The 14,396-nt window shown below is 44.8% G+C and overlaps 1 protein-coding gene and 1 non-coding gene across 3 annotated transcripts in view; both read right to left on the bottom strand.

Annotated features, from left to right (window-relative positions):
• Positions 1-2,232: 2,232 nt before the first annotated feature.
• The window catches only part of NCOA6 (nuclear receptor coactivator 6), a 77,234-nt gene continuing 65,070 nt past the window's right edge, over positions 2,233-14,396 (bottom strand). The window contains exons 12-13 of one of the 2 annotated variants that reach the window (XM_049779108.1): positions 13,340-13,488; positions 2,233-2,787 (exon numbers count right to left, since the gene is read on the bottom strand). In XM_049779108.1, the coding sequence (XP_049635065.1) occupies positions 2,744-2,787; positions 13,340-13,488 (193 nt within the window). In that variant the 3' untranslated portion in view covers positions 2,233-2,743. The remainder of the gene's footprint in view (positions 2,788-13,339; positions 13,489-14,396) is intronic. The other variant, XM_049779109.1, reaches the window with a different exon arrangement.
• LOC126019429 (small nucleolar RNA SNORA51) lies at positions 3,455-3,583 on the bottom strand. Its single transcript, XR_007499140.1, has one exon. It is a non-coding gene; the product is annotated as a small nucleolar RNA SNORA51 (small nucleolar RNA).

Raw genomic sequence — 14,396 nt, 5'->3', positions numbered from 1 at the left:
GAGGGCAGATAAGTTTGCTGGGAACAGAGCCAGACAGTGTTGGGTCTGACTCATAAGTTAACTGCTTTTAGAGAACTGTTAAAATGCAAGACACATATATATTAAGACAGCTGAAATAGAGAATATGCATGAGAGAATCACCAACTCATCATTTTGGTCTCAGGCACTGGGTTAGGCAAGGACATGGAGACCTGAAGTGAGGGAAGATAGTGTGTTTAGCTATAGAGACAGCAGAAGGCTAAGGTCCAGAAGGACTAGGATGGGGCTCCATATTGTCTTGAAGTAGCAGGTAGGATGGGGGCAAAAGCAGCTGGGCTGGAGACTATACATTTGGAGATAAAACTTGAGCCAGGAAAGAGAAAAAACTGGGCATACTGATAAGTCACCCATAGCCTGATGCAGCCAAGTACAGGCAGCCAAAGAGAAATACAGCAGTTATCTTTGAACATGTAACAGAAATGACTGCTCTTTTTTGGGGGCCACACCTAGTGGTGCTCAGGGGTTACTCCTGGCTCTGCGCTCAGAAATCGCTCCTGGCAGGCTTGGGGGACCACATGGGATGCCGGAGATCTAATCCTGGTCGGCTGTGTGTAAGGCAAACATCCTACCCGCTGTGCTACTCCCCGAGTAAAATGACTGCTCTTATTTGGGAGAAGCCTCATCAAACCACAGAATTGAACTAAAGGTGAAAACCTGGTCCACCAGTGCTCGATTCTTTTTTTGTTTGGTTTTGTTTTGGGACACACCTGGCTGTGCCCAGGAATTACTCCTGGCAGTGCTGGGGGACCATATGGAATGCTGGAGATAGAACCTGGGCTAGCCGATTTGTGAGGCAAATGCCCTACCTGCTGTGTTAGATCTCTGGCTCCAACAGCTAGATTCCTTATTTTTACATTGTTATGAAAAACTTTACTAAATTACTCCTAGCAGTACTCAGGCATATTGGGATGCTAAGGATCACATGGTTTGGTAGCATGCAAGGCAAGCAGCTAGATTCCTTTTTTTTTGGTTTTTGGGTCACACCCGGCCAGCGCTCAGGGGTTATTCCTGGCAGGCGTTATTCCTGGCAGGCTCGGGGGACCATATGGGATGCCCGGACTTGAACCAGGGTCCTGCATGCAAGGCAAGCGCCTTACCTCTATGCTATTTCTCTGGCCCCGCATCTAGATTCTTGATGCTGCTACAATCTTAGCCAGTATGGGCAAATATCTTCAATGGAGGATTATGCAATCACTCTAAGCAAAGGCCTGAGGTTGAAAAAAAGTACTATCTGGTGTGCTGAGGGGCATCTGCCCCTAAAAACTCCCACACAATCTTGAATTATTTCTCATCTGATAGTTTCAACCAAGAGAAATTTGGCCAATATATACCTAAGTGCTCAGTACAGTGCTGAAAAGAATTGGTTCTCTTATCTCAAATATGAGATAAGTGAGCAGGTAGGATCATCATCCTCAACTTGCCACGTTGGGCATTTTAAGTGCAAGGTGAACAAACAAGATGGAGTTCTCAGCCACAGAGAAAGCTGTTCCTGCTCATTAAGGGTCCAAATAAAGAGTTCAGCCAGGGGGCCAGTGCGCTGGTGCTAGAGGTAAGGTGTCTGCCTTGCCAGCGCTAGCCTAGGATGGACCGTGGTGGTGCTAGGGGTCCTCAAACTTTTTAAACAGGGGGCCAGTTCATTGTCCCTTAGACCATTGGAGGGTCTGACTATAGTAAAAACAAAACTTATGGGGCCGGGAAGGTGGCGCTAGAGATAAGGTGTCTGCCTTGTAAGCGCTAGCCAAGGAACGGACCGCGGTTCGATCCCCCGGCGTCCCATATGGTCCCCCCAAGCCAGGGGCAATTTCTGAGCGCTTAGCCAGGAGTAACCCCTGAGCGTCAAACGGGTGTGGCCCAAAAACCAAAAAAAAAAAACCAAAAAAAAAACAAAAAAACAACAAAACTTATGAACGAATTCTTATGCACACTGCATATATCTTATTTTGCAATGAAGAAACAAAACATAGTTTGAGGACCATTGCTAGGTGTCTGCCTTGCCAGTGCTAGCCTAGGACGGACCACAGTTTGATCCCCTGGCATCTCATATGGTCCCCCAAGCCAGGAGCAACTTCTGAGCGCATAACCAGGAGTAACCCCTGAGTGTTATCGGGTGTGGCCCAAAAACCAAAAACCAAAAAAAAAAAAAAAAAAAGAGTTCAGCCAGAGATCCCTTACTAAAGTTACCAATATCATGCGTTTATATTCTAGAACAATGACATTTATTGAACACATTCAATATTTCACATTGTAGAAACCCTTAGATTCTCTTTATTTACTGGTCCATTTCTACAACAAATACATCCATAACACTATATAATAAAATTATTTACATATTCAAATGAGATTCCTTTTGCCCACACTACTGCTATTCACACACAGGTACTTCCACCGCACAATGTATCATTAGAAGGTCTAAAAATGCTCACCCTGTATGCTAGGCTGCATAGGAAATGTGAAAACTATAATCATATTAGCTCCTCCTCAATACATGGCAACATTTTAAAAACTTGAACTTCATCTTGCAACATAAAAGGGTTCAACTCTGCTTTCCCCATTGCACTTTACGAAACAGTTTGCAAGGACTAGGAAAAGGGCCATATTATTAAAATGAGTAACTGTACAGAATGAATTTTAAAAAGTCACAGCTCAAAATTGCTTTTTGTAAAATTAACACACATTTACAGTATCAAGTCGCTGTCCAGTTCATTTACTTGGATTTTCTTCGCTTGGATTGCACCGCATTGGTTAAGTCTGTAGGGAGAAAGGAAGAACATGTTCAATAGAGGAGAAATATAACCACAGGGCCTTTTAGAGAGTCTGTGAGAACTAGGACTGACATAAGTATCCCTACTAGACTTGGAATCAGTCTACAGACTTCAAAAGGGGCCTGCAGAAACGAAAGAAAAGAGACAATGTGTGGAGAATAACCTTAGCACTCAGGAACTACTTTTGGCAGTGGTTGGGGGACCCTATAGGTGCTGGGGATCAAAGCTGGGTTGGCCACATACAAGGTAAATATCACTCTGGTCCCTCTGTTCAACTCTTTTTTTTTTTTTGGTTTGTTTTGCTTTTTTGTTTTTTCGAGATGTACCCATGTTGTTTAGGGGTCATTCTTGGGTCTGTACTTAGGATCCACACCTGGCAGGTTTGAGGACCATATGGGATGCCAAGGATCAAACCCTGGGTAGGCTGTGTGCAAGGTAAATGCCCTACCAGCTATACTATTGCTCTAGCCTCATATTCAAATCTTTTTTTTTTTTGGGCCACACCCATTTGATGCTCAGGGGTTACTCCTGGCTATGCGCTCAGAAACTGCCCCTGGCTTGGGGGGGACCATATGGGAGGCTGGGGGATAGAACCACGGTCCTTCCTTGGCAAGTGCTTGCAACCTCGCCGGCCCCCCATATTCAACTCTTTTTTTGGTCCCCCAATTCACAATACAGACCAGGCAAAGGGCCTGTGTTGAGGTGTATATGGGGTGCATTTACTGTACCTCCTCTTTCTATACAGTCAGTGTAAAGAACACAGCCGGTGCCATATTCAACTCTTTTTTTTTTTTTTTTTTTTTGGTTTTTGGGCCACACCAAGTGTTGCTCAGGGGTTACTCCTGGCTGTCTGCTCAGAAATAGCTCCTGGCAGGCACGGGGGACCATATGGGACACCGGGATTCGAACCAACCACCTTTGGTCCTGGATCGGCTGCTTGCAAGGCAAACACTGCTGTGCTATCTCTCCGAGCCCTTAAGCTTAATTTTCACTGTAGCAAATTTGTCATTTGTAATGAAAACGTTGAGTATTTTGTTGTTACTAAGTGTTAATCTCAGAAAAAAATGTTATGTCAACTCTGGAAGCTGCTGCTTCTTTGATGTGACATATAGGATTAAGTGATGTACCCAAGGGACAAAGAATGGCAGAGGTAAGTAGAGGCAAACTCTGGTTCCCCTTCCTTGCTTAGTCCCAAAGCAACTAATATCTGGCAGGCTGCATCTTTTTCCATGGAAGAATCAATGAGTAGAGACAGGAATAAACAAGTTCTTGATACTAGAAACTGCAAAATAAGTCTTCTAGGGGTGAAGAATGTAGTTCAGTGATAGAACATTTGCCTTGCACGTGTAGAGTCCTGGGTTTGATCTTTAACATGAAGAAAATAATATATATATATATATATATACACACACACAATACATACATACATATTTGGTTTCTGGGCCACACCTAGTGGTGCTAAGGGGCTGCTCCTGGCTCTGCACTCAGAAATCACTCCTGGCTGGCTTGGGAACCACCTGGGATGCTGGGGATTGAATTTGGGTTGGTTGCCTTCACAAGGCAAACGTCATACCTGCAGTACTATATCACTCTGACTTCAGAAAATAATCTTTTTTTTTGGTTTTTGGGTCACACGCGGAGACACTCAGGGGTTATTCTTGGCTCTGCACTCAGAAATTGCCCCTGGCAGGCTCAGGGGACCATATGGGATGCTTGGATTTGAACCAGGGTCCGTCCAGGGTTGGCTGCTACCACCGTGCTATCTCTTCAGCCCAGAAAATAATCTTTAATTATTAGGGTTTACTTATACTTCTGTAAAGGAAAAATTACAGCATTCTTTTTTTTGTTTGTTTTTGGGCCACACCCGGTGACGCTCAGGGGTTACTCCTGGCTATGTGTTCAGAAGTAGCTGCTGGCTTGGGGGACCATATGGGACGCCGGGGGATCGAACCACGGTCTGTCCTAGGCTAGCGCTGGCAAGGCAGACATGCCACCATGTCGGCCCCAAGGAAAAATAATAAAAACAAAAAAACAAAACAAAACAAAAAAAAACTATCATCTTGTGGAGCCAGAGCACAGCGGGTCTGCCTGAGCACATGGTCCCCCAACACCACCAGGAGTTATTTATTTATTTATTTATTTCCTCCCTCCCTCCCTCCTTCTTTTCTTTCTTTTTTTTTTTTTTTTTTTGGTTTTTCAGGCCACACCTGTTTGATGCTCAGGGGTTACTCCTGGCTAAGCGCTCAGAAACTGCCCCTGGCTTTGGGGGACCATATGGGACACTGGGGGATCGAGCAGTCTCGATCTTTTTTTTTTTTTTTTTTGGTTTTTGGGTCACATCCGGCGGTGCTCAGAGGTTACTCCTGGCTGTCTGCTCAGAAATCGCTCCTGGCAGGCACGGGGGACCATATGGGACACCGGGATTCGAACCAACCACCTTTGGTCCTGGATCCGCCGCTGTGCTATCTCTCTGGGCCCCACGGTCTCGATCTTTCCTTGGCTAGCGCTTGCATGGCAGACACCTTACCTCTAGCTCCACCTCGCCGGCCCCAGGAGTAATTTCTGAGCAGAGCCAGGATTATCTCCTGAAAACCATGGGTGTGGCCCAAAACCAAAAATACATAAAAAAAAGTTCCCCCAAAACATCAACTTGCTTTAAAGTCTCTGGTCACCTTCTTTGGATAAATCTAGCCAAAATGGGTTATACAACAAAGTCATATTTGATGTCTAAGTTGGAAAAGAAAATATTAGAGGCTGGAGTATAAGCATCTGGCTTTTGCACATGGCTGACTTGGGTTTAATTTCCAGCTCCCTATAAGGTTCTCTCAAGTACAGGCCCAAGATTAAAACACAGCCAGTTGTGACCCCGAAAAATAATTTAAAAAATATGTATGTTGGGTCCCGGAGAGATAGCACAGCGGCGTTTGCCTTGCAAGCAGTCGATCCAGGACCAAAGGTGGTTGGTTCAAATCCCGGTGTCCCATATGGTCCCCGTACCTTCCAGGAGCTATTTCTGAGCAGACAGCCAGGAGTAACCCCTGAGCACCGCCGGGCGTGGGCCAAAAACCAAAAAAAAAAAAAAAAAAAAAAAAAAAAAAGAATGTTGGTTCTGGGGCCAGAGAGATAGCACAGCGGTAGGGCGTTTGCCTTTCATGCAGGAGGTCATTGGATCGAATCCCGGCATCCCATATAGTCCCCCGAGCCTGCCAGGAATGATTACTGAGCCTGGAGCTAGGAGTAACCCCTGAGCTCTGGCGCGGGTGACCATATGGGATGCCGGGATTCGAACCACCGTCCTTCTGCATGCAAGGCAAACACCTTACCTCCATGCTATCTCTCCGGCCCCACCAGGAGCAATTTCTGAGTACAGAGCCAGAAGTAACCCCTGAGCCATGCTGGGTGTGATACCAATATATATTGGTATATATTGGAAACCAATATATATTGGTTTGTGGGTCACAATATATGTTAAACTCTTTTGTTCTAATATAAAGGATCAATTGATATACCCAAGAGACAAAGAACAACAGTGGTGGGGATATGTTCTGTGTTCAATTTTTATTTTTTCTCTAAATGGTTTATTTACTAACTGCTTTTACTACTCCATTGAACACAGTAAGAGAACCCAGAGATGTGTTTGTAAGAAACTGTGGGAATAGGGGGCCGGAGAGATAGCAGAAACCCGGGAGGAACCCGGGTCCCCGGGTTGATCCCGCCACCCATATAGTCCCCCAGCCTGTCAGGTGATTTCTTTTTTTTTATTTTTTTATATTTTTTTTTTGGTTTTTGGGTCACACCTGGCAGCGCTCAGGGGTTACTCCTGGCTCTATGCTCAGAAATCACTCCTGGCAGGCTCAGGAGACCATATGGGATGTCAGGATTCGAACTACCAACCTTCTGCATGAAAGGCAAATGCCTTACCTCCATGCTATCTCTCCAGCCCCTGCCAGGTGATTTCTAAGTGCAGAGCCAGGAGTAACCCCTGAGCACTGCTGGGTGGCCCAACAACCAATCAATTAATCAATTAATCAATCAATCAAGTTAAAAAAAAGGAAAAAAAAAGAAGCTGTGGGAAGTCAGAAGCTGAAGAAACACTTAGAGGATCGCATCAGGCTTGTTCCAGCTTATGTGGTGGTAGTTATTTAAGCTACTTTCCTATGCCAACCTAAATGAATACAATACTGGCAAAGAAAACATCACATACATTGTTGAAAATTAATTCTTCAGGTGTTTTTTTTTTTTTTTGATGTTTGATTTGGGCCCCACCCAGTGGTGTGGGTGAGCTACACCCAGGGGTTACTCCTGGCTCTGCACTCAGAAATCACTACTGGTAGACTTGGGGGACCATATGAGATGCAGGGGATTGAATCCAGGTTAGCCATATGCAAGGTAAAAGCCCTACTTGCTGTGCTATGGCTCCGGCCCCCACTGAATGTTTATTTCTTTCTTTTTTCCTCTGATTTCTCTTCCAAGCATGTTTGTCTCTTGATCACCCACCCCTTAACATCTAGGTAAATTTCTTCTTTTATCTATTTTGGGCCACACTCAGAGGCATTTGGGTTATTCCTGGCTCTGAGCCCAGAAATCATTACTCCTGGTAGGCTTGAGGGACCATACAGGATGGTGGGGATTGAACTGAGGTCAGACATGTGCAAGGCAAATGCCCTACCCATGATGCTATTGCTCCGATCCCCTTGGTGTGGCTCCTTAAGACACCAGAGTGCTTGTAGGGCTTTAGCTATCAGGGAGCCCCATAGATACCCACAGCTGTTAATTCAGGTTGCTCTGAACTTCCTTAAAGTTGACTTGCTTTTTCTGGTTTCAAAACTATGTTTTGAAGTTCATGCATTTTATTACTTTTTTTTTTCAGTTGAAAATAAAGCATAGAAACTATTACCAACAGAAGAGTAAATAATAACAAGGTGGTCCAGGGCTAAGGCACAGTGGTAGAGGGGATGCCATGCATGTGGGAGGGCTGGGGCTCGACTCCTGGTTATATAAAGGAAAAAAATTGACAAGGGCAACAGGAAATACTTTTTTTTTTTTTTGGTTTTTGGGTCACACCCGGCGGTGCTCAGGGGTTACTCCTGGCTGTCTGATCAGAAATAGCTCCTGGCAGGCACGGGGGACCATATGGGACACCGGGATTCGAACCAACCACCTTTGGTCCTGGATCAGCTGCTTGCAAGGCAAATGCCGCTGTGCTATATCTCTGGGCCCCAGGAAATACTTTTGTGTTCATGATTTTAGGAAAATCTGTCTGTCAGGAAGCAGAACTATTCATTTGCATATCTATAAACAATACACTTGGTCAATTGCAAACTTATAAAGAAGTTTATTATTTGTAAGAACTTGTTTTTGTGCTGGCAATAAAAAGTGGGGAGGTAAAAACAACCAAAACCAACAGATTAGGGAACTTTCCTAGAAACCATCCATGTCACCTGCTCTAATTTGGAGGTCTAGGACAGTGATAGGCAACCTTTTTTTTCAACTGAGCCAAATCTCGCCAAAACCACGATTGAAATTTATTTTGAGAGCCATATTTTTAAAACCGAAAATACATAGGATGGTACACTGTTTTTAGTTTCAGTAAGTTTTTATTGAGAATACTCTGCATGCAAGTTTCCACATAGGTTGGGAGGATAAAAATAACACCTCCGGGGCTGCACACAGGCCATAAACTGACAGAGGTTAGGAGCAGAGTCCTGACTCCTGGAGCAGCCACCCAGCACACAGAAGAGCCGCATTAAAAAGTGTAAAGAGCCGCATGTGGCTTGCGAGCCGTGGCTTGCTGACCACTGGTCTAGGAGCTCTTCACCAGCATGACAGAAACTGCTCTCATAAAAGGTGAAGAACGTTACTGATTCCTATAAGAGAAACGATACTGAGCTGGAGTGACAGCGTAGTTGGTAGGGTGTTTGCCTTGCATGTGGCTGACTTGGGTTTGATCCCTGGCATCTCATAATGTCCCTCGAGCCTAGAAGGAGTGATTCCTGAGTGCAGAACCAGGAGTAATTCCTGATCACTGCCAGGTGTGTTCCCTCCAAAAAAAGAGTAACAACATCTCTCAGCATAAACTACTACTAATATTTTTCAGCCTTTAAGAGTTTATAACAATGTTTCTAACTTTTGTCTGTGCATCAATAGTCAAAAACTTGAGTGCAAAAAAAGCAAACCCTTCTTTCCATCAAAACGTGTACTAAGCTAGAGATACAGTACAATAAGATGCATGCCTTGCATGTTGTCAACCCAGGTTTGATCTCTGGCACCGAATACAATCGCCCAAGTACCTCTAGGAGTGACCCCTGAGTGCAGAGTTAGTTGCAAGCTTTTAGCATAGTCAGGCATGACCCCAAAAATCCAAAAGAGAAATACCAATGCTGCAAAAGAGGTTTTAAGTACTGTGACTTCAAAAAAAACAAAAACAAAAACAAAAAACAACAACAACCACCCAAAAAAAAAACAGGGACCGGAGAGAGAGCATGGAGGTACGGAGCATGCAGAAGGACAGTGGTTTGAATCCTGGCACCCCATATGGTCCCCTGAACGATTTCTGATTGTAGAGCCAGGAGTAAACCCCTGAGTGCTGCCGAGTGTGACCAAAAACCATAAATAAATAAAATTAAAAAGTACTATGACTTCAAGTTTGGGAGGCAGCAGCTTTGTATTTTATAATATTCCCTGGGTGTGAGTCACACACAATTATAGAAAACTTTTTTTTTTTTTTTTTTTGGTTTTTGGGTCACACCCGGCAGTGCTCAGGGGTTACTCCTGGCTGTCTGCTCAGAAATAGCTCCTGGCAGGCACGGGGGACCATATGGGACACCGGGATTTGAACCAACCACCTTAGGTCCTGGATCGGCTGCTTGCAAGGCAAACGCCGCTGTGCTATCTCTCTGGGCCCCTATAGAAAACTTTTATTTTGGGGAGTGGGAGGCAAGTTAGGTGATACTTAGAGGTTGTCCTTGTAGTATACTGGGTACTGGGTAATGTAGGGTACTGGGAATTAAACCTGGACCTGCTGCTTACAAAGCACGCATTCTAGTCCTTTGAGGTTTCTCTTCAGACCTACAGTGGTAAAATAACTATATATATATATGAGTGTGTTTTGCAGTATTAGCAATCAAAACAGGGTCTCTCACGTCTTTTGAGGCATTAGTCTCAGGTCATTGTGTTACATTCTAAAGGTCAGTGGTATTTTCCTTCTTTAAAGGTACATACTGTATTCTATAGCTTAGAAGACTATGATCCACTGAAAAGCCATAAAGAATTAAAGACTAAAGCCTTAAAAAAAAAAGGGCTTTGGGGGCCAGAGAGATAGCATGGAGTTAAGGCATTTGCCTTTCATGCAGAAGGTCGGTGGTTCGAATCTTGGCATCCCATATGATCCCCCAAGCCTGCCAGGCGTGATATCTGAGCATAGAGCCAGGAATAACCCCTGAGCACTGCCGGGTGTGACCCAAAACCCAAACTACACCCCCCCCCAAAAAAAAAGAAAAGGGCTTTGGGGCTGGTGTGGTGGCGCTAGAGGTAAGGTGTCTGTCTGCCTTGCAAGCGCTAGCCTAGGACAGATCACGGTTTGATCCCCCGGTGTCCCATAGGCAGGAGCGATTTCTGAGAGCACAGCCAGGAATAACCCCTGAGTGTCAACAGGTGTGGCCCTCCCCCCAAAAACCAAACAAACAGAAAAAAAAAAGAAAAGGGCTTTAAAGAATACACAGACTTGGGGAGAATGAGATATTTGTCTAAGATTCAAGGAGTTTTTCTTTTTGTTCTCTAAGTTTAGTATTAAAAAAAAGTCAAGGGTGTGTTTTCTCCCGAACAAGTGTCTGCCTAGGAGACAATTACCAAGGAGTAAGAAAGCTGTTGTTTCCATATCTGCATCAAGAGTGGGAAAACTTCAAAGGACCCAGCATGGAGAAGAAAAAAGGCCCTTTCCAACTTCTTCACTCATGGCAGGGTGAGGAAATGGTGAAATCTCCACCTCTGCTTTACAGCCTGAGTTCAATGGACTTCTCTAAGGGATTTATCTGAGGCATAATGAAAACGTCTACCCAGGAACATGACCTGCCAGATTTCAGCCGAGTTCTCAGGGTGGTACCAGTTGGTGTGCCACGATCTGTTCTAGTTTCCAGACTGGTATCCCAATGGAACCTGGCTGATTCTCTGGAGCCCCGCTGGTTATCAGGCACTTGGCTAGGAACCAGCTCTTGCCCAATCAGAGCTATTCAAGTTCAGCACATTTCCCGACAGGAGGAGGTATCATGCTTACTGTCATACTGCACCTTTCACTTAGAATACTCTAAACTCCTTCGGCTTAGATAATGTCTTTATTCTTCAGGTCACATTCTTTTCTCCAGAAAGACTTCTCTAACTTGGTTGAAAAGCAAAACATCACAGCAATCTGCTCCAATCATATGTAATTTTTGTAAAACAAACAAACAAACAACAACAATGCTATGGGCTGGACTGATAGCACAGCAGGGAGGGCATTTGCCTTGCATGTGGCTGACCTGGGTTTGATCCCCAGCATCCCAATTGGTCCCATGAGCACTGCTAAGAATAACCCCTGAGCAACACCAGATGTGGCCCAAAAGCCAAAGGAAAAGAAAAACACAACTATGAAGATTTCTCACAGCAGAGACACAACTAAGATAAATAGGAAAAGGGGCTGGAGTAATAGTACATCAAGTAGGGCATCTGCCTTATATGTAGCTGACGTGGGTTCAATCCCCGGCAACCCCTACGATATCCCAAGCCCAATAGGAGTGATTTCTGAATGCAGACCCAGGAGAAAACCCTGAGCATGGGCCTGGAGAGATAGCACAGTGGCGTTTGCCTTGCAAGCAGCCGATCCAGGACCAAATGTGGTTGGTTTGAATCCCGGTGTCCCATATGGTCCCCCGTGCCTGCCAGGAGCTATTTCTGAGCAGACAGCCAGGAGTAACCCCTGAGCAATGCTGGGTGTGGCCCAAAAAACAAAAACAAAAACAAAAACAAAAAAAAGAGAGAGAAAACCCTGAGCAAGTAGGAAAAGTAGAAAATGAATGAAGAGAGAAAGGAAGGAGGAAGACTACCCTGTTGGAACATGATGTGAAGACAGGGATAAGAATGACATGTTAGGAGTTGCTGAGGCTGGGATTTGGGTTGGAGAAATCAAAGAGCCAGAATGCAGGTGTTGGAAGTGATAGGCCAAGGTTGGATTCCCTGTACCAAAAAGTTCCCCAACCACTGGAAGTGACCCACAAGCAATAAATCAGGAGTAGACAATAAGTAGCACTAGCTCTGGCCCCCAAGCCAACAAAAGAATATATCTGCAGTCATCTAAGATCTCTAGAGCTCTAGAGATATACATATACATATACAATCTCAGGAGTTATCTGTGAAAGATTAGAACTAAAGAAGGAGCACTAATGAGTTGATTAGAAAAGGTATCTCAGGAAGTCTGAGGAAGGTCTGTATCTAATTCCGTATAGAGACTGAGAAGCAGCAGCCAGATAGGTAGCCAGAAAAATAGGAGAATTCGAAGTCACAGAAGCAAAGGTAGAGTTACTCAAAAGAGACCCCTGGTGGCTGGAGGTGGCACAGCAGGTAGGGTGTTTGCCTTGCACGCAGCTGACTTGGATTTGATCCTCAACATCCCATATGGTCATCCCTTCCACCCCTCCCGCTAACCCAGCCTGCCAGGAGTGTTTTCTGAACATAGAGCCAGGAATAATACCTGAGTGCCACCCAGTGTGGCCCAAAACAACCAACCAAAAAAACAAAACAAAACAAAAAAAAAACCCCAACCAAACAAAAGAGAGAGAAAAGACCACTGATAACATAAAGATCTTGAGAAAGTCAGAGGAGACTGGGGAAACAAGTGGGAAAGCTGGTGCTGGACTTGAGGAGAGCTGCCCTGGAAAAGTAGGCGCAAAGCAGCAAAGGACTGGTAGATTTGTCTTGACTTGATAATGAGTTCAGGGAGTTCTACTTTGTCTCTGAAAAACAAAGGAAGTCTGTTGAGAGAGAGGGGAGCAAGCACAAGCTGGTGGTTTAAAGAGCAAAGCGCACAGGAAAAAGAACTGACCATAAAAACAGAAAGGAAAATGTTTGAGGGGCCGGTGAGGTGGCGCTAAAGGTAAGGTGTCTGCCTTGCAAGCGCTAGCCAAGGAAAGGACTACGGTTCAATCCCCCGGCATCTCATATGGTCCCCCCAAGCCAGGGGCAATTTCTGAGCATGTAGCCAGGAATAACCCCTGAGCATCAAACGGGTGTGACCTGAAAAATCAAAAAGAAAAAAAAAAGAAAGAAAAATGTTTGGGCTGTATGCACAACCTGTACTGATCACTAAAATCTGCATGTGCTTGGTTTTCAACAGTGCTGTTCTTGTGTCACACAGAGAAAACACTGTAAAACAAACTAACAGATAAAGGGCCAAACAACCAGTAGCAGTCTAAGTCAACTGACAGAGTCATTTTAAAAGGAACATACACAAAGATGAATGGCCTTGTTCTATTTGACTCTCAAAGGGGTCATAATACCCCACAGCTAACCTTTAGTAGAGCTGGAGGCTGAAGCAGGCCTAGAGGATCTCTTACGATGTCCATTTTCCACACTTTCAGAAGCCACAACTGACTCTTCAGTTCGCGAGTTTCTTCGGCTTGGGGTTTTGGACTTTTCAACGATCTCTTTGGGCTCACTGCTGGGAGAGGAGAGTACAAAGTTTCTAAGAGGTAGGGAATCAGGTCACACAATTATTTTTTCTTTTTTTTGGTTTTTGGGTCACACCCGGCAGCGCATGGGGGTTACACCTGGCTCTATGCTCAGAAATTGCTCCTGGCAGGCTCGGGGGACCATATGGGATGCCAGGATTCGAACCACCAACATTCTGCACGCTATCTCTCTGGCCCTACACAATTTTTTTTTAGGACAGGAGATTTGAACCCAATTATCTTCTACATAACTGACAATTAGTCATTTAATTTTTTGTTTTTGTTTTTTTTGGGCCACACCTGTTTTATGCTCGGGTGTTACTCCTGGCTATGTGCTTAGAAATCGTCCCTGGCTTGGGGGCGACCATATGGGATGCTGGGGGACTGAACCATGGTCCGTCGTAGGCTAGGCTAGTGCTTGCAAGGCAGACCCACCTCTCTGGCCCCTAGTCCTTTTATTTAATTTATTTTATGGGCTATACCTAGGAATGCTCAGGGATTAATCCTAGCTCTGTACTTGGGAGTTTTTCCTGGCAGTGCTTAGGGGAACATGTGGTGCTGGGGATTTAAAAAAATTTTTTTTTGGTTTTTGGGCCATACCCAGTGCTAACTCCTGGCTCTGTGCTCAAAAATTGCTCCTGGCAGGCTTGGGGGACCATATGGGATGTCGGGAATTGAATCCAAGTCTGTCTTGGGTCGGCCGCATGCAAGGCAAATCCTCTACCGCTGTGATATCTCTCTGGCCCCAGTGCTGGGCATTAAACTGGGATTGGCCGCAAGGCAAGGCAGGCACCTTAACTCTTGTGCTATCTAATAATTATTTCTCATTTTTATTTTTAAATTCAGTTATAATTATACACATGGATACCAAAGATATCAAAGAATTTTATTCATACTG

Source organism: Suncus etruscus, chromosome 9 (assembly GCF_024139225.1).
Source record: "Suncus etruscus isolate mSunEtr1 chromosome 9, mSunEtr1.pri.cur, whole genome shotgun sequence".
NCBI lineage: Eukaryota > Metazoa > Chordata > Mammalia > Eulipotyphla > Soricidae > Suncus > Suncus etruscus.
This window is presented reverse-complemented; position numbering and strand designations above follow the sequence as displayed.